The 19,506-nt window shown below is 41.2% G+C and overlaps 1 protein-coding gene across 2 annotated transcripts in view; it reads left to right on the top strand.

The window, feature by feature from the left end:
* The window catches only part of acer2 (alkaline ceramidase 2), a 54,879-nt gene extending 35,936 nt beyond the window's left edge, over nt 1-18,943 (top strand). For both annotated transcript variants that reach the window (XM_063069022.1, XM_063069021.1), the window contains 2 exons: nt 15,831-15,968; nt 18,744-18,943. In XM_063069022.1, the coding sequence (XP_062925092.1) occupies nt 15,831-15,968; nt 18,744-18,930 (325 nt within the window). In that variant the 3' untranslated portion in view covers nt 18,931-18,943. The remainder of the gene's footprint in view (nt 1-15,830; nt 15,969-18,743) is intronic.
* The last annotated feature ends 563 nt before the right edge of the window (nt 18,944-19,506 follow it).

The raw sequence follows: 19,506 nt of genomic DNA, 5'->3' as shown, positions 1-19,506 counted from the left end.
ATTGATAGATCTTTGCATTGTAAGTACAAGAAACTACTGGAAATAAGACTGAGGTAAATGATTGGTCTTGCTCTTACTACTGGTAGATCAAATTCAAGGAGCTGTATGACCTACTCTAGCTTTTATTTTGTATTGTCTTACTTATAAGTTAGGGGATACAGAGAGGATGCTTCCACTTGCGGAGAAGAGTGTGATTGAAAGCTCACAATATAAAACAGTGCCAAGAAATCCAACAGGACATTTGAAGGAGCTTCTTTACCCAAAGAGCAGTGAGGGTGTGGAAGTGGCTCTCACAGGGGGTGATTGAAGTGGGTCATATTCATGCATTTAAGGGGTGGGTGAAGGGAATAGCATTCCACTGAGAGACTGCAGTGAGATGAAGGGAGACCCAAGGGGAGCACAACAGGCACGGAACATTCAAGCCGAAAGCTTATTGTTTCTGTTACCTGTGCCAAGAGTCTTACACTGGGATGCCCCCGTAACTTGAAGATTCACTTAGTTATTCCAAAGTTGAACAAATAACAGTTGAAAGCCATTAATACTAATTCTCTGCCCATTGTCCTTTGAATAAAATGGTCCATTAAGCACACATATGGCTCTTGCACATTTGCCTGATAGGTCCTGTCATGTATTGATGCTCTTCATGGGAACAACGAAAGAGTGAATTAGCCCTGAGCACAACACTCAGCAGACACATAAAGGGAGCTAATCAATAATTTGTATGTGGCCTTATCAAATAAAGGAAATTTAACCCCACTTAACTGAGAGTGCATTTCCTTGTTGCATTAGAATTCCTTTAGCATAATCTTGCTGTTGCTTCACCAAAACCACTGACCTTCTAGTCCAGATGCAATGACTCGTGGTCTTCCTGGTCTGTCCTTGAGAAGTCATTTACTTTCCAGTCCAGATGGCTCTGGCTCCATTCTAGGACAGCCAGATGCAGCCATTACCTCGGATGTCTGGTAAGGGGGCTGGGCTGTAGGTGAGGCTGAAACAGCATGGGTTCAAGTCTCCCCTGTCCAGCATATATCTGGCCAATGTCCAGGCAACTGAGAACAAGGTTGATGAACTAAGAGCAAGACTGACCTACCAACGAGAACTGAATGACTGCTGTGTGCTACGATTCACCAAATGTGGCTTAGGCCTGCTGCACCTGACTGTGCCACAGAACCCGAGTACAATGTCCTCAGGCAAAGTTAGAGGCGGAATGATCTGCTTCTTACTCAATATCTCATGATGTCTGGATGTGATGGTTCTGGTGAGCTCTTGCTCGCCTAGCTTGGAATATCCAGTGGTAAAATGTTGCCTACACTACCTGGTATGGGAGTTTACCAGCTATCCTGAAGGTAGTCTGCATCCTACCTCATGTGGATGGGAAACCTGCACTCAGTGAACAATGCTCCATCATCAACAGCCTTGAAATGGGATAGCTATCAGACCATAAGATCTAGGAGTAGAGTGAGGCCATTGGGCCCACTGAGTCTGCTGCGCCATTTCATCATGGCTGATCCATTTTCCTCTCAGCCTCAATCTCCTGCCTTCTCCCCATATTCCTTCATCCCTGACAAATCAAGAATCTATCAACCTGGGCCTTAAATATACCCAATGACTTTGCCTCCATAGCCACTGGTGGCAATGAATTCCACAGGTTCACCACTCTCTGGCTAAAGAAATTCCTCCTCATCTGTATCCTGAAAGGACACCCCTCTTTTCTGAGGCAGTGTCCTCTGGTCTCAGACTCTCCAACCATAGGAAACATCCTTTCCACATACTGTCTATCAAGCCCTTTCGCCATTTGATAGGTTTCAATGAGGTCACCCTTCATTCTTCTGAATTCCAGTGAGTATAGGCCCAGAGTCATCTAACACTCTTCATATGACAAGCCTTTCAATTCTGGAATCTTCTTTGTGAACCTCCGTTGAACCCCGTTCAATGTCAACACAACCTTTCTAAGATAAGCGGCCCAAAACTGCTCACAGTACTCCAAGTGAGGCCTCATCAGTGCTTTATAAAGTCTCAGCATTACATCCTTGCTTTTTTATTCCAATCCTCTTGAAATGAATGCTAACATCACATTTGTCTTCCTCACCACTGACTCAAACTGCAAATTAACCTTTTAAACCTTTGAACAAAGACTGCAAGTCTTTGTACCTTAGATTTTTGTATTTTCTCTCCATTTAGAAAATCTACCCTTTTATTTCTTCTACCAAAGTGCATGACCATGCACTTCCCAACACAATGTATTCCATCTGCCACTTCTTTGTCCATTTTCCTAATCTGTCTAAGTCCTTTAGTAGCCCCTCTAATTCCTCAAAACTACCTGCTCCTCCACTCTCTTCATATCATCTGCAAACTTTGCCACAAAGCTGTCAATTTTAATCACCGATGTTATTGACATGCAACGTAAAAAGAAGTGGGCCCAACACAGACCCCTTGGAACACTGCTAAATCACCGGCAGCCAACCAGAAAAGGCTCCCTTTATTCCCACTCCTTGCCTTCTGTCATTCAGCCAAGGCTCTATCAATGCTGGTATCTTTCCTATAATACCATGGACTCTTAACTTGTTAAGCAGTCTCACGTGAGGTACCTTGACAAAGGCCTTTTGAAAACCCAAATACACAACATCCACAATTCTCCTTTTTCTATCCTACTTGTTATTTCTTCAGAGAATTCGAACAGATTTGTCAGGCAAGATTTTCCTTAAAGGATATCGTGCTGAATTCGGCCTATTTTACCATGAGCCTTCAAGTACCTGAAGCCACATCCTGAATGGTTGACTCCAACATCTTCCCAACTACTGAGGTCAGACTAACTGGCCTATAATTTCCTTTCTTCTACCTCTCTCCCTTCTTGAAGGGTGGAGTGACATTTGCAATTTTCCATTCCTGTGGAACCATTCCAGAATCTAGTGATTCTTGAAAGATCATTACTGATGCCTCCACAATCTCTTCAGCCACCTCTTTCAGAACCCTGGGGTATATACTATCTGGTCCAGGTGACTTATCTACTTTCAGACCATTCAGACATCCCACCTCTCCCAGAAGTTCCAGGAGTCTCCCTGATAGTGGCTCCCTGATGCCCAGAAATTATATACAATATCCCGGAAATAGATTTTTTTTGAGAGGGAGAGGGAGAGCGAGCATCCTGATTGGTCTCTCTTCGTGCTAAGAGTGGTCCCCAAACACCGGGCCGCGAGGAAACGATATGATTTGGCGATATGAAATGATATGAGTCAGCTGCACCTTTCCTCATTCCCTGTCACGCACTGTTGAATTTTAATGCACGCGAGGTCATCAGTGACCCAAGATGTGCAAAGGAATGGGTCCGTGACCCATTTGTGAATGTCCCTGGTGAATCATCCATGTCAGCGCGGGAAAAAGATCAACTCCTCGAGCTGGCAGATGACGGTGGGCTGAAAAGTATGTTTGACATAACATCTCTGCCAGCATTCTGGATCAAAGTCAAAGCTGAATATCCTGAGATAGCTACGAAAGCACTGAAAATGTTGCTTCCATTTCCAACATATTTCTGCGAAGCGGAGTTTTCTGCTATGAATGCAATGAAAACTAAATTGCGGAATAGACCGGACGTAAGGACCCCCCTTCGCGTATCGCTGTCTCCCATCACCCCGCGATGGCACCGTCTTGTTGCAGGGAAACAAGCCCAGGGCTCCCACTGATTCAGCGATATTGGTGTGTTGCAATGATTTAATATGTTCATACGAGGAAAATATGCGCTGTGCGTTTAATATCCAAACCTTACTTAAAATGTTATGATGCTATTGACTGATAAGTGACTTATAATTCAGTGGTCCCCAACCTCCGGGCCAGCGGTGGCCGAAACGCACCCAGCACATCTTTAAGAAAAAAGCCGAAATAAACAAGCTAATTAATTAGGTGCCGCCCGGCATGTGAATGTCGGCCCAGATCAGAGGTGATTGCCGATTGCGTTCTGGCTACCGCTGTGCCACTGCATTTTTTGCAGCCTGGAGGTTTGAGACCACTGTTATAATTGACTTATCACTACATGGTCCGTGGTGCAAAAAAGGTTTAAACTAGCTGGCTAGCTGCCAAGGAGCTACGCTATTGATGTCCTACGTGATGAGGCCAATCTCCCTGTAGACTTGCTTAAAGTTGTGATAGAGTCAACATTATAATATAATATAAGTACATATTTTAATGTCACATTTGCTGCATATACCCAACTTGGTTTACAGATTAGACAAAATCATTAAACAAAGTATTACATACACCCTTGGAGGTCGATGGGTGGGGGGGGGGCGGTGATATGGGGTTCCGGGGGTCGGGAGTTCTACCTCCCTGAAATGGTGGTGCTACCTCCCTGAAAAGAGTTTTTGCAGGGTGGGATGTCTGACCATTCAGTTTCACAAGTACCTTCACCCTAGTAATGGCAACTTTACAGGTTTCTGCCCACTAACACTCTCAAACTTCTGGTACACTGCCAGTGTCTTCCACAGGGAGGTAACCAGAGCTCCTCTTCATCATGCTGGTGATTTCAACCAGTCCAAGTTCAAGAATGTATTATCTACCAATATGTCTCCTATCCCAACACCTTTGACCTTTGCTTATATACATTAAAGACACCAAGGAGCCACTCCACTGACCACACATTGGTAAATGAGACCATCAAGCTGTGCTTCTTCTCCCTGCACATAAACAGAAGCTGAAACATTAGGATCTAGTACAGAAAGTCAGACAGTGCTAGTCTGAGGGAATGATGAGCTTCTACAGTACGTGACTACTTTGAGACCGTGGACTACTCTATGCATGTACAAAGACTCAGCAGCCAGTCTAGATGAGCATGTCATGACCACCAGAGATTTTATCAGCAAATATGTTAAGGACTATCACCAAAATGGACAATCCTGCTTTTCCCAGTTGGGAAACCCACTTCCTACTGAAGTCTAGGATTGCAGTGTTAAACTCAGATGATGCTGACTTTACAAGAAATTGAGATACAACCTCTGTAAAACTATCAGGAATACCAGAGACAATAGCAGTCCAAAATCAAGCTTCAAGTTGTGGCAAGGCTTACCTGTTGTAATAGTTTATTCACAAATTTAGCTAGTATTGCTGACAAAATTCATTGGTCAAGGTTCAAGATGTTTTAATGTTATTTCCTGTACACAAATGTAAAGAGAACAAAATAATTTTTACTCCTGATCTGATGCAGTGCAAAAAACACAATAAGACAAAGAACACAGTAATAAAAAACATAATATAAATATGTAAGGTATCTTATATACATAGATTGATTGTATGTCCTTAAAGTGATGCTAGGCACAGGAATGTCTATGTAAGGTGGCTGACAGGAAATGATAAAGTAGTGGTGGATGGAGGTGTTTATCAACCTTACTGATTGGAGAAAGTAACTGTTTTTGAGTCTGGTAGCCCTGGCACGGATGCTAAGTAGCCTCCTCTCTGATGGGATTGGGACAAACAGTCCATGAGCAGAATGGGTGGGATCCTTTATGATATTACTAATCCTTTTCCAGCACCTTTCTGTGCAACTCTTCTAGTGAGTTTAATGCATTCTATATATGCTTTGAAAAGAAGGGGATTGGAATCCTAACCTTACTCTTGTGCCTTTCCTCTTTCATATAGCTCTGGTGTCTCACCAGTTTTATTTCCGTTCAATGGAAAGTAGCAGGACCTGAATAGCCTGCAGATGGGACAGGGAAAAAGGATGGCTCAGGTGCCAGTTTGTGAGAACACAAATTTTGTTCCAGAGGACTCCAATGAGAACTTTGGTGGGAGCAGCGTGTAGATTAAGGCCAAATTAAAATCAGAAGTGCAGGAAAAACTCAACACGTCAAGCATTATGAGGTCTGATAATCGATTTGAATGGTTAACTTCATTTCTCACTCTGTAGCTGCTGCTTGACCTGCTGAGGAATTCCTGCATTTTCTCTTTTTACTTCACATTTCCTTCACCTACATTTTGTTTACAGAGGAAAGCTGAAGGGCAAGGACAATCTAAATGCTTGGCTCATAGTCAGTCTGTCTGAAAGCCTGGAAGAGTTCAGCTGCAGTCTGGCACTGGAACCTAGTCTGCAGCCAGCATGGCACTGATGAGCAATTCCTTTAGGCCCAATCATTGCACAGGAACTGATAGACGATATTTCAGTTTCCGAAGCATTGTAAACAAAAGCCACCAAAATGGTGGAACGGTACATCAGGCATCTGCCAACCAAGCGCAAACTCTTAGTTGTCATAGCTTCGCATGATGTGGTTTAACGGTTTATTCAGGGCATCTCAGTGTTCCAGCAACAGATTATGGAGACATGGCCTTGGGGAGGAGTTACTTTGTGACAGGTAAAGTGGCCCCCATTATTAATTCCTTCAGGATCAATTTAAGTATTTCTTTTTGCATTCAGAATTCACTACAATCTTGGCACCATTCTGTTGTTTTGTGCTGGTCACTCTATTTAATGTTGTATTACTATAACTACATACGTTGTGAATGTAATACAGGCGCAAGGTACATCATTACACCCCGGTGGAAATGCCACAATAGATGGATCTGATTCTGAATCTTGTTAACAAGCTTTCAGTGTGTCCTCTGTTGGGTCAATTACACACTGCATCTCCAGAGCATGTTATCCAATCAGTCGTTTCAGGGAAGGGAGAAAGAGCGAGACAAAAAAAACAAGGTTTTCTTGCTGCAAGTATGACTCATTATTGCAGTTTTAAATCGCTAGGGGAACTCAAAAGTGAACTAGGTGTAGAGAGTACATACTGAAAAATCTGTCCCTGATATTCTCGGATACTTGACATTTCAAAAGTATGGACAAAGTGGAAAAGTGGCGTGGGTGGGGGTAGATCGAATGGTGAAGAATGAATGAAGGACAAAACTGAGTAATAATCTTGCTCCAGACACCAGGAACTGAATTCAATATGTGTGAAATAAGAGATAACAAGGGAACAAAAAGTCTTTCCAAAACCCCAGGTCCTTTAAATCAGTCACGGGCAAACTCAAAAGTAATTAAGGAGCCCTTTAAATAGAACAGGTGGATGTATTCTTGCAGCTGACAAATACAGCATTCTGTATGTGCTATTAACCATGGTGTTTGTTGAAATGCTCATGTCAAGTCAGCATCACACAAGGATTTAGTGTCACAATCTGTCAACTCTGCATGTAGAAGCGATATAAATGCTACACTTACTGGATTGGTGGATGGCATAAGCAGAGCAGAAAGCATGCAATCAAATTTGAATCAATTTGGCACCTAACCACCAGAAAATCGGAGTGCAGTTTCATGGCCTAAATCTCTGAACTGCTAAATATATTTACTTCCCTTGAACACAGCAAGTGCCAAGTCAGAATCAGAATCAGAATCAGGTTTAATATCACTGGCATATGTCACGAAATTTGTTGTTATGCAGCAACAGTACATAATAATAACTGTAAATTACAGTGAGAAGTGTGTGTGTGTGTAATTAATAATTAGTGCAAAAAGAGAAAAAGATAATGAGTGTTCATAGGTTCATTGTCTATTCAGAAATCTGATACCTGATGGCAGAGGGGAAGAAGCTGTTCCAGAATCGCTGAATGTGTTCCTTCAGGCTTCTGTACCTCCTACCTGACGGTAGCACTGAGAAGAGGGCATGTCCTGGGTGATGGGGGTCCTTAATAATGGAGACATTTCATTTGAGGCATTTCTCCTTGAAGATGTCCTGGATGCTGAGGAGGCTAGTGCCCATGATGGAGCTGATTGAGTTTACAACTTGCTGCAGTTTATTTTGATTTCTGTGCAGTGCCCCCCCCCGACAAACCAGATGGTGATGCAGTCAGTTAGAATGCTGTCCATGGTACATCTGTAGAAATTTGCAAATGTCTTTGGCGACATACCAAATCTCCTCAAATCCCTAATGAAATATAGCCACTGTCGTGCCTTCTTTCTAGCTGCATCACTATGTAGGGCCCAGAATAGATCCTCAGAGATGTTGACACACAGGAACTTGAAATTGCTCACTCTTTCCTCTTCTGATCCCTTGATGAGGACTGGTGTGTGTTCCCTCATCTTACCCTTTCTGAAGTCCCCAATCACTTCTTTGATGTTAAGTGCAAGGTGGTTGCTGTGACACCACTCAGCTAGGGGCTATATCTCACTCGTGTATGAAAGGGTTACCATATGAGGAATGTCTGGCAGCTCTTGGCTGTATTCCCTGGAGTTCAGGATATCATAGAAACATTACAAATGTTAAAAGGTCTGAACAGATTAGATATGGCAAAGTTATTTCCCATGGTAGGGGAGTCTAGGACAAGAGGGCATGACTTCAGGATTGAAGGACGTCCATTTAGAACAGAGATGCGGATAAATTACTTTAGTCAGAGGGTGGTAAATCTGTGGAATTTGTTACCATGAGCAGCTGTGGAGGCCAAGTCATTGGGTGCATTTAAGGCAGAGATTGACAGGTTCTTGATTAGCCAGGGCATCAAAGGGTATGGGGAGAAGGCAGGGGAATGGGGATGAGTGGAAGGATTGGATCACCCCATGATTGAATGGCAGAGCAGACTCAATGGGCCAAATGGCCTACTTCTGCTCCTATATCTTATAGTCTTATGGTCTAAAATGACAAGTACCACTTCTCCATTAAGGCAGATCCATTGCTTTTTTGATAGGTGATTTGGCCCACTCAATATATGTGGAAAATTGTACCATGGGGCACTAGGAATACAGAAACATCAGTATTTAATACCAACTGAAGTGGATGGAGAAGGAAACCAAAGTTCAAAGTACATATATATCACAAAAGACAATCCTAAGATTCATTTTCTTGGGGGCATACTCAATAAATTCAATAGCCATAATAGAATCAATGAAAGTCCACACCAACAGGGCAGGCAACCAGTGTGCAAAAGACAACAAACTGTGCAGTTTGTGATAACTGAATATCAAGATATTTTTGAATCCATCTTCCAGCAGTTTGTGGTGTATCATAGTGGAAGGCTTTTAGTAAGGTGTGGTGTAGTGAAGTGTGGTGTTTTCCAGTATTCAGGAGATCAAATAATTGAAAGTTGCTACTTAAAATTAAACTACTCTATGAATTCAATCGTAATTTGAAGCCTGATATAGTCTAATATAGTTCCCGGTAACAGGTTTAGCTTTCACAAATTGTTTTAACCACTGACGTTAGAACTCCAGGGTTAAAGGAGTGGGAATCTTTTGTGTGCGAGCAGCTGTACAAAAGCTTTGTAATTTGCTTTGGCATGTACACATCCACTTCATTATGCTTAGTTAACACGCTCTTTAAGTGAAATAGCTTCTGTCAGAGCAAGAAGCAGTTGTATAATCTCTTTTAATATCTCTAATCGCCTATACCTCTTCCAAACATGACAGCTGTCTTCGTAGAAATATTACTCAGTTTTGGTGAGAGTCAAACAGAATCAAATTTATTAAATTTGAACTTCGTTTTGTTTTGTAATGTAAAGATTTGTAGGTGGTTTCACTGGCTTTGAATGACCTCTTCTAGAGGAAGCTGCAAGAATGGAAAGGTCACTTCCCTCAGGCACAATAATAAGTCTCAGGATGTCCTGCACAAAATCAGCTTAGTGCGTTATCGGATGTTAGACATGGAAATTAATCTTCCATGTACAGTATAAAGGACAAAGGATAAGACTATGATTATAGGAGTGAAACTGCTGCAGCTGGTATTTGATAATAAAAATAACTGCATGATTGTGATCTGAGGTATGATTAGTAGAAGAAAAGGAAAGAATGGAAGCATTAGCTTGCAATATTTTTTCAGACATTCTTAAGGCTATTCAACTCGTGGTGTGTACCAACAGGTGACAGGGCTCCACAATTAAAGCAGCACTTAGTCAATGCAGAACAGCTTAAGTATAAAGATGGAAATTCACTAGATATATGCAAGAATTATTTACATCTTGTGAAATGTGTTTTTGTTCCATTTTGGAACCTTTTTTAAAGCAGTTACTATTTCAGCATATTAATATTAATCAGCCAAAGTAAATAGAAAGACAAGAAGCAAACCATTATGTCTGAATGGTTAAAGAAGCTTGAATAGGTCAGCCTTCCTTTAATCTGTTCATTCAGCAAACCAGCCCTCTGTTCCATAAAAAAATGCGTTGTGTGGTTAATTAGTTTTTTGGAAGTAGAACAGAAATCTGTGATATTTATACACATTCTGCAGAAAATAGTGTCAGTTTTAAATAGATAAAAATGAAATAAAAATGGAGAGGTGTATCTGGTTGCTTGGAAATTCACTTCTCTCCATGCCCTTAAAAGTTGAGCTAGTCCATTCAATTGGTTGTGTCTACACAAGTATGTTGTGTCTCAATTAGACACAGTGCTTTAAACTGCTCATTGGATTCCTGTTTTTGATTCTGAAGGGTAAAAATGCCACTCTGAGCAACTAGTGAGTGGAGAATAAAACTTCCTGAAATGTGGGATGACATTCATTGGGACATAGGAACAGAAGTTAATCATTTAGTTTCCTGAGCCTGATTTTCTATTCAACAAACCATGGTTAATTTGTGACCTAACTTCATTTCCCCACTTTTTGTAAAATTGATAATTGGCAGAATCAAAGGGTATTTACAGAGAGTGTTTCAAATCTATTCTAGTTCTTGCATTTAGAAGCATTCCAAAAGTCTATAATTGATTTTTTAGATAGCTTTCAACAGATAACTTCTAGGTTACACCACTCTTCCATGTTTGGCTGAGCCTACACAGAGGTCCAAACCGAACAGACTTGGACAACTGAGAGTTGACCATTTCTCCATGGAACTGCCAGCTGGCTGCCAATTATCATAATTTCTCCATTATTTTGTCTTTCATTGTACATTTTATAAAATCAAACATTGCTCCTAAATAATAGTCGTCAGGTTTATTGTCATGTGCACAAGTGCAGATGCAATAAAAAAAAACTTGCTTGCAGCAGCACCATGTGTACGTAGGTACAGGTAACACACAGAGTATCAATTATTTATTTATTTTTGTTATTTTACTGAGATTCAGTACAAAATAAGCCTTTCTGACCCTTTGAGCTACGCCACCCTGCAATGGCCCAATTTAATCGTAGCCTATCTCAGGACAATTTCAACTGACCAATTAACCTACCGATTGGTACATCTTTTGACTGTGGGAAGAAACTGGAGCACCCAGAGGAACCCATGTGGTCACGAGGAGAACATACACACTCCTTACAGGCAGCGGTGGGAACTGAACCTGGGTCGCTGGTACTGTAAAGCATTGTGCTAACTACCATGCTACTGTGACACCCCGTGTCTTATAAATTATGCAAGACAGTGAAGAGAGAGAGAGAGAGAAAAAGACTGTGCAAAGACAAGTCCTTAGTGCAAAGAACAAAGACATGATCAAAGGGAAGTCCAGGGGTAGGATAAGGGTGGTGCATAGTGTTCTACTGCTGAGGTAGTTGTATAGGTCAGTTCAAAAACTTGATGGTTGTAGGAAAGTAGCTGTTCCTGAACCTGGTGGTGTATGTTATGTGTTCATGTATGTTTTGGCCCTTACGGGTTGCTGTTGAGCTTCTCTGTGTGTATTGTGAGAGGGTGTTCTGGGTAAGATGACTTATGAGAAAAATAAACAGCTGCACGCTTGTCCCTCAGCTCTCCATCTCTCGTGTGTGTTATCCACAGCCACCCGGTTTCCCAGTATCACAAACATAACAGCTGGTGACGAGGTGACAAGTCCTCGCGTGGTATTTATTGTTCTTTTCCCTTCTGCAAGTATGCAATGCTGGTGGTGTAATGTGGGTGAGTGAAAAGAAGGCAAGAAAACGGCCGCAGGAAGAGCGGTGAATGTAGAATCCGCGGGAGAGAATGAGAACAGGATAGTTAAATAAAACAAGTAAGAGAGGGAGAGAGACAGATGGATAAGACTCGTTAACTTTCCTGGAATGTGATTGAGTTTGAAAATGGTGACAGTGTTTGGAAGTATGGGGCCATATGACGAAATGACAGAGCAATGGAGTTCATATACAGAAAGACTTGAATATTTTCAACTAGCAAATCAAATTTCAGATGATATTCGTGTTCCAACTTTCTGACTGTGATGGGTGCAAAAATGTTTAATTTGTTATGCAGTCTAGTGCAACTTGCTAAGCCTGGCGATACATCTTACAAGGACATATTTAAAGTCTTCAATGACCACTGTTCACTTAAACATTTGGTAATCACTGAGAGGTTTTCATAAAATTTTCATAAAAGGAATCAAGAGGAAGGCGAGTCTACCAGTCTGTAGTGCTGCTGAAGCAATTGTCTGAACACAGTGGTTTTGGGCAGTCGCTGAATGACACGTTATGTGATAGACTCAGATGTGGTCTGTACAGTGAGGTCATTCAGAAACATTTGCTTCTAGGAGACAGACTAACATTGCAGAAGGCAAGTGAGATTAGTCCATCTATGAAGATGGCAGCTAAAGAAGCACAGCTACTAAGTGCATCTTCCCATTCATAAAGTTTCTACTGACTTTAAGAATAAGACACCTATTGGCAATCAGTGTTACCGTTGTGGCAAAACTGGGCACTCAGCAAAAGAATGCTGGTGTAAGGATTTAGATTACAAAAGCTGGAGCAAGAAGGGACATATTGAATGCGACTGTAGAAGTAAAAAGACACTGTCAACCAAAAACATTGTAATAAAGAAAAATGACTTTTAGTAAAACAAAAAGAGACATGTGCACAAGATGGAGCATACTGAGGGCAGACTGAGTGACTCTCACTCTGTGGTTGAAGAAGTTTTATCTGGTTTGGACACAAAGATGGGTATTGGGTGACGCCACAGTTGGATAGAGTCATAGTGATGATGCAGGTGGACACAAGGGCTGCAGTATCATTGGTGTCAGAGAGCTTACGAGGAGAAATTGCAGCATCTCACCCCAGAAGGGGCAAGGTTGACTTTGAAGGCTTACACTAGTGAAGCTGTTCCATTGAGGGGACTAATACGTGTTGCAGTAGAGATTAACGATCAGAGAAGGAAATTTCCACTGTACATTGTTAAAGGTAGTTACCCAGCTCTTCTGGAACAGTTCAAACTCAACTGGCGTGAAGTGCACATGATTGGTGGGAGCACTGGTCTACAAGAAGTATTGAAGAAACATGCAGAAGTATTCAACAGAGAGCTGGGCAGTATGAAAGGAATTGCTGTAAGCCTGGGTTCTTAGCGGAGCGCTGAAAGTAGCTGCTGAGCCACAGTGGCAGCATGGATAAAAATGAATGGATTAAAGAAAAAGGTCAATTTAATAATAAAATAAAAATGTGTGGCATGAAGAAACCATATACTGTAGATATTCCAAGGAAAAGCTGCTAGAAGTCAGAGTACCCATATGCAAAGCAGAGACCAGCATGTCTTTTGGAAAAATATGAAGACATCTGGGACCCTGAAAAGTGGCACACGTCCTTGTGTTGCTGTTCAGGATATCAGAGACAAAGACTTGTGTGTCAGAGATGCTAGAGAAGGAAAGGAGCAAATACAGGGAAGAGTGCTTTAGAAGAGGATTTGGTGATGGCAAACACATTTTTGGTGAGTGCCGGCTATGTGATTCCTCTACTGAAGAGGAATCTGAATGGTTTTCTGCTGGCCCCACCAGTCAATCTGAAACAGTAGAGCTGACAAGCTTTGATGATAAAGTGCTATTAGAGGATTCAAGGTGGACAAATAGGTGGAGGAAATGATCAGAAACCCTTAATGAAGGTGCTCAAGGCAATAGTGCTGCTCAAGCAAAGATACCCACTGTTTCTGCATCAGAAACTGACCAAGAGGTTGGCACAGGAAGCAGTCCTGCCTGAAACCTCACTGGGCGACTTTGACGTCAATGAGTCTTCAACATGGAGAAAAGTGTACCTGGACTAGCATCGATGATTGAAGAGGTGCTAGGTGAAGAATCAGTTTCATCCAGTCGGTTCGATCAATGGGGTTCAAGTAACTTTAAGTAAACCGGGTAGTCACTCCAGTAGCCTGTGTTCTATCCCACATGAAGACCTTGAGCGACTTGCTGGCTGGGAGCAGAGGATCCCATCTCAAGTTTCACAGCTTGGAAACAACTTTGTTCCCATTCCATCAAAGAAGATAATGAGATTAATAAAAAAAGGTTGATGTTTTAGAAATACTGTGAAAAGCAAATGTGAGCAACACACATCAAACTTTGATGTGTGTTGCTTGAATTTCCAGCATCTGCAGAATTCCTGTTGAAAAGCAAATGTGGATGTGAAATGACTGCTGTCCAGTCTTACTGCCAACAAGTTGAAGCTAAAGGAGAGTTCACAGACTGGAGTAGTTTTGTCTGTAGAAGGGGTGGAAACAGAACTGAAAGGCCCCATAATGGAATCGGAGAGCAAGCTTGCCACCTCATTCACAGTGGAACAACTGGAACAGACTCTAACTGCATCATCTGGTCCAAAACAAATGCAAAAAAAAGACATGAAGTGTGACTGCTTTCAATAAGCTAGTTAACAGTGCGAAGGCAAGTGGAAGCTCACGTTTGCAATCAAAACCCTCTGAATTTCTCCCACTCCCTGTAATGTGGTCTCCATCCCCAGATACTCCAGCTGATCTGCTTGGCATTCAGAATCATCACACGCTAGTCCTTTCCTCACCCATCACCCGAGCTTTCTGAGGTGCCTCTTACTGACAAGGCATACCCAAGCCAAGATCTATACATACACCAAGAAATAAAGTGACTTTGGCATCATCCCCAAGTCTTTGGTACCTTCACAGGAACAGGTGACCCCCAGACAGATTGGATCTTTAGTGACTGACCCTGAGCACACGGGGCAGAATAATCCCCAGGGTTATGTCTGGGAATAGAGGACCTCTACTCCCTTTCCCTAGTTTAGAAAAAATATGTTTTTTGTTGTTGGTTGAATTTGATGATTACTCAATAGAATGCTAATAGTTCAGCCGCTGGTCTGTGCATGGGAGGGGGGAGAAACCTTTAAAATAACGGGGGAGGGAAATGTTATTGGTTCATGTATACTTTGACGCTTTTGGGTTTCTGTCAGTGTGATGAGTGCAATGTAAGAGGGCATTCTGGGTGATGACTTACAAGAAAACTGAACAGCAGCACGTTTGTTCCTCAACTCTTCATCTCTCGTGTGTGTTATTCGTGGCCACCCGGTTTCCCAGTACCACGAATGTAACAGTATGGGACTTCGGACTTCTGTACTTGCTGCCTGACAGCTGCATGAAGAAGGCATGATGTGGATGGTGGGGATCCTTAAAGATATAGACTGCCTTTTTGAGGTAGCTCCGCCAGTGGATGCTATCAGTGATGGGCTATGCTGTGCCTGTGATGAAATGAGCTGTGACTACAACTCTCTGCAGCTTCTTGTAGTCCTGTGCATCCTGTCCAGTGCAAGATGAAACCAGCCAGGAATAAGAAATGTGATTGCATATCTTTTTACCTTTTAAAAGTTCATTCGAAGCCAATGGGAGTACCATTCACAACTAATGAGCTCTTGATCTCAGCTGACCTTCCCAGAAGGATAATTAGAATTAATCTTGAGTGAAAATTGGTTAATTTTTTGGGATTTCATTTAGGGGTTTGTTTAGAATCTGCTCTGGCAGAAAACTCTGTGTACCTGGGCAAATGGTTGATATAGAAGAGGCTATCAGAAAGGAGAGGGAAGCTGGTTAGAAGAAATGTAAAGCTGATAGAATTTCAGCTGAGCAACTGCTACTTCTCATTGTCAAAGTACAAACATCACTATATTCTTTCTTTGAGTAATGGATTTTTAATTTATTTTAGAACAAATTGTGATTATGCTGTACGTGTCCTGCTTTTAGTTCTTTTGCTAGCTAATTTGTGTCTTCTGCTCTTGCAGGTGTGAAAATATTCGTGTGTACAAGTTGGGTCTCTTAGCAGGGTTTTGGTGGGCACTAGCCCTGCTCTGCTGGATCAGTGATAACCTTTTCTGTGAGCTCTGGTCTGCATTCAACTTTCCGTATCTACATTGTGTCTGGTGAGATGCATGCTAGTAATTTAGTAATTTTGCCTCATTCATATCATACCTCATTCTATGTTGAAATAAATCTGTCATCAGGATTTATTTCAAAAGTTAAGTACTGCAAATATATAGAGACTGTTCATCCCATAAAATATAGTAGCATCATATTGTTCCTCTCCAAAAGGAAAAAAACACTTTTATCAGTTTCCTGATATGTAACCAAGTTCCATTTTCTTAGGAGGGGCTTTAGTTGACCTTTCTTACCAGACAGCATTGTGGTCCTTGTCTGACCTTCACCTTAGTGGGAATAAGAATGTCTCGGACTTAATTAAGATAATAATATGTGATCATGGTTAAAGGGCCAACTGTATCACAGCATGAGAGTTCCTCTTCATGATTCACATGAGCTTCCCTGCATCACTTATTGGTGTGATTTTTGATTGGTCATCCTGTCTGAATAGAAACTTTGGTCTTGGAGATTGGGACATTCATTGGCCTCAGCATCAACTTCCAATTGACAGATGGTTCAAGGACTAGCCTGGTACAATGGGGAATTAAGGGGACATACCTTATGATTCAGATGAATTTGCTGCTTGAAGTTTTGCTGTATAAATTAAAAGCAGAATTTTCACTACAATTTTTTCAGAAACAGGATGATACCAACCATTTCATAATTGTATTTATTATTCAATCATTTCCACTTTATTCATGATGTACCTCTTTGCTGTTTAGTCTACTGCATGTATTTGGGTAAAACACAGGCCACATCTACTTGATTCTGTTTTGACTAGACAGATGGTAAACCCTTTTGCTCCTTTACCCGAACTCACCTGAGCACAAAAGGATTGATTCATTCCATTCATTTGGACCCATTGTATAAAAGCACAGTGCACCATATTAAAGTAATAAAAATCAAACACGTGCAAGTTATGGAAATTAGAAATGAAAACAGATAATGCTCAGTAGATAAGGCAAAATCAGTGGAAAGAGAAAGAGTTATCTTTCTTTATAATGAATGGAAAAATGTCATCTAACAAATTAATCAATCATTACTTGCACAGATATTTCATGTCAGCATTATTCAAAATAACACACAAAATGCAGGAGGCCAGGCAGCATCTATGGAAAAGAGTAAACAATCAATGTTTCAGGCCGAGACCCTTCATCAGGATTGGAAAAAAAAGATGAGGAGTCAGAGTAAGAAGGTGGGGGGAAGGGAGGAAGAAGAATAAGGTGGTAGATGATTGGTGAAACTGGGAGAGGTGTGTTGCTTTGGATTTCCAGCATCTGCAGATTTTCTCGTGTTTGTGCCGCCTGGGTATCCTCTACCCGATGGCATGAACATCGATTTCTTGAACTTCCAGTAACTGCATGCCACTTCACCATTCCTCATTCCTGTTTCCCTCTCTCACTTTATTTCTTTACTTGCCCATCACCTCTCTCTGGTACTCCTCCTCCTTCCCTTTCGTCCATGGCCTTCTGTCCTCTCTTATCAGATACCCACTTCTCTATCCATGTATCTCTTTCACAAATCAACTCCCCAGCTCTTTACTTCACCCCTTCCCCAATCTCAGTTTCACCTATCAGCTACCATCTTGTACTACTTCCTCCCCTCCCCCACACCTTCTTACTCTTGACTTCTCATTTTTTTTTACACTTGTCCTGATGAAGGGTCTAGGCCCAAAACGTCGACTGTTTACTCTTAATAAGTACTTTGCACCAGTCTTCACTGTAGAAGACGTGAGCAGTGTGCCAAAGGTCAGCGAGTGTCAGGGAGCAAGAGTGAGCGTCATTGGTATTACAAAGGAAAAAGTGAGAGTCAAAATCATATTTTGGCACACAAAGGGTGTTGGAAGTCTGCAATTCACTTCTCCATAAGGATGATGATTCTGGTCAACTGAAAATTTTAAAACTGATTGATCCATGAAAACTTTCGGAATGAAACTATGCGAACATATCTGTATAACAAGTATTCTAAATCAATAGCAATCACTGAAGTAATTCAGAACTATCAATGTTCAAATAAATTCTTCCCTTCTGCCATCAGATCTGAACAGTCCACAATCCCATGAAGGCTACTTCACTATTTTGTTCTCGTTTTGCACTATTGATCTATCTGTCTATTATACATTCTTACCATAATGTATGTAATCTTTATGTATTGCCTGATATCGCTGCCACAGAATAACACATTTCTCAGTGCTAATAAACCAGATTCTGATTCTGAAGTAATTAATGGCAGGAAATTAGCTGTTCAGTTTTATTAGCCACACTTCAGCAATTAAAAATATTGACATTTTATACCTGTAAGTAAAAGTACAAACGTAAGTCCCCATTTGTTGTGTACAGCTAGAGGCATCCCAGGCATTTGTGACTCATTTCAAGACTGAATTGATGCTATGACAGTAACAGCAGAAAGAATCTCAAGTGTGTTATCAGTTTTTTATCTAAGTTGAATTATTTTATTGCTTTACAAAATGTCCAGATCTCATTGATGAGAAAAAGTTAGTATTTTTAAATGTAAGTGAAAGGAACAGCAGGGAAGAAAAAAGAATTTACTTTTCAAAACACCTCTTGAGTTAATTAATATTGTACAGTTAATACTTTGTTAAATCAGCATTAAAATTGGAAGCCATGTGTGGAAAAGCAGAAATCAATAAGGAATGGATAATGACTATTGAATGGATAATATATTAACTGACCAAACAAATTTATTGTCCTGAAGTTGTAAGAATATCATTTTTAAAAATCCTTGTATGTATTCTTACTTTATTTCCCTCTTTGTTCTAGGCATATCTTGATCTGTCTGGCTGCTTATCTGGGCTGTGTTTGCTTTGCCTACTTCGATGCTGTCTCAGAAATCCCTGAACAGGGCCCAGTCATCAAGTTCTGGCCCAGTGAGAAGTGGGCCTTCATTGGTGTTCCTTATGTTTCTCTGCTTTTTGCAGAAAATAAGTCTCAACTAAAGGTTACTTAAGAGCACAGTGACCCATTTGGCCACATGTTATTTTGAATACTAGCTTTATTTCATGAGGCAGAGGGTGCCTGCCAACTTTGCACCTTAGATCCACCAGTTATTAACACTAAATCTCTTAGGAGATTATGGGAGTAAAATTTATTAGAGTTTCAAAATGTACACTTGATTATTTCACACTCATTGGACCAGATTCAGACATTCGTAGCATTTGTGGTGTCAACTCAGTTACATGATCTCATCTTCCACTGGCATTAACTGTGGGTAAGAGGCCGACTCCATAAGTAAACAGTTCAAGCATTGATTATCCTGCAACTCTTGAAGGGAATATGTATTGCAGCAGGAGCAGACGATGGACCTCTTTCTGGAAGTTTGCTGCTTGTTGGAAGAGATAACAGAATGCGAGCAAGAGAGGGCACCCAAGTTTTCTTATGTAGAACTGGAAGATTTAGGCAATGTGGAGAGAAAGAATGTACTCCTTGCTCACAAAAAAATAGAATGGTGGTGAATTCAAGTAATGCAGCCAAATGGATAACAAAATAGCAACAACATTTCAGAGCTTGATGAATGAATCTTCAA

The sequence above is a fragment of the Mobula hypostoma genome, chromosome 16, assembly GCF_963921235.1.
Source record: "Mobula hypostoma chromosome 16, sMobHyp1.1, whole genome shotgun sequence".
NCBI classification, from domain to species: domain Eukaryota; kingdom Metazoa; phylum Chordata; class Chondrichthyes; order Myliobatiformes; family Myliobatidae; genus Mobula; species Mobula hypostoma.
Note: the sequence above shows the minus strand (reverse complement) of the source record. Positions and strands in the feature narration are given on the sequence as shown.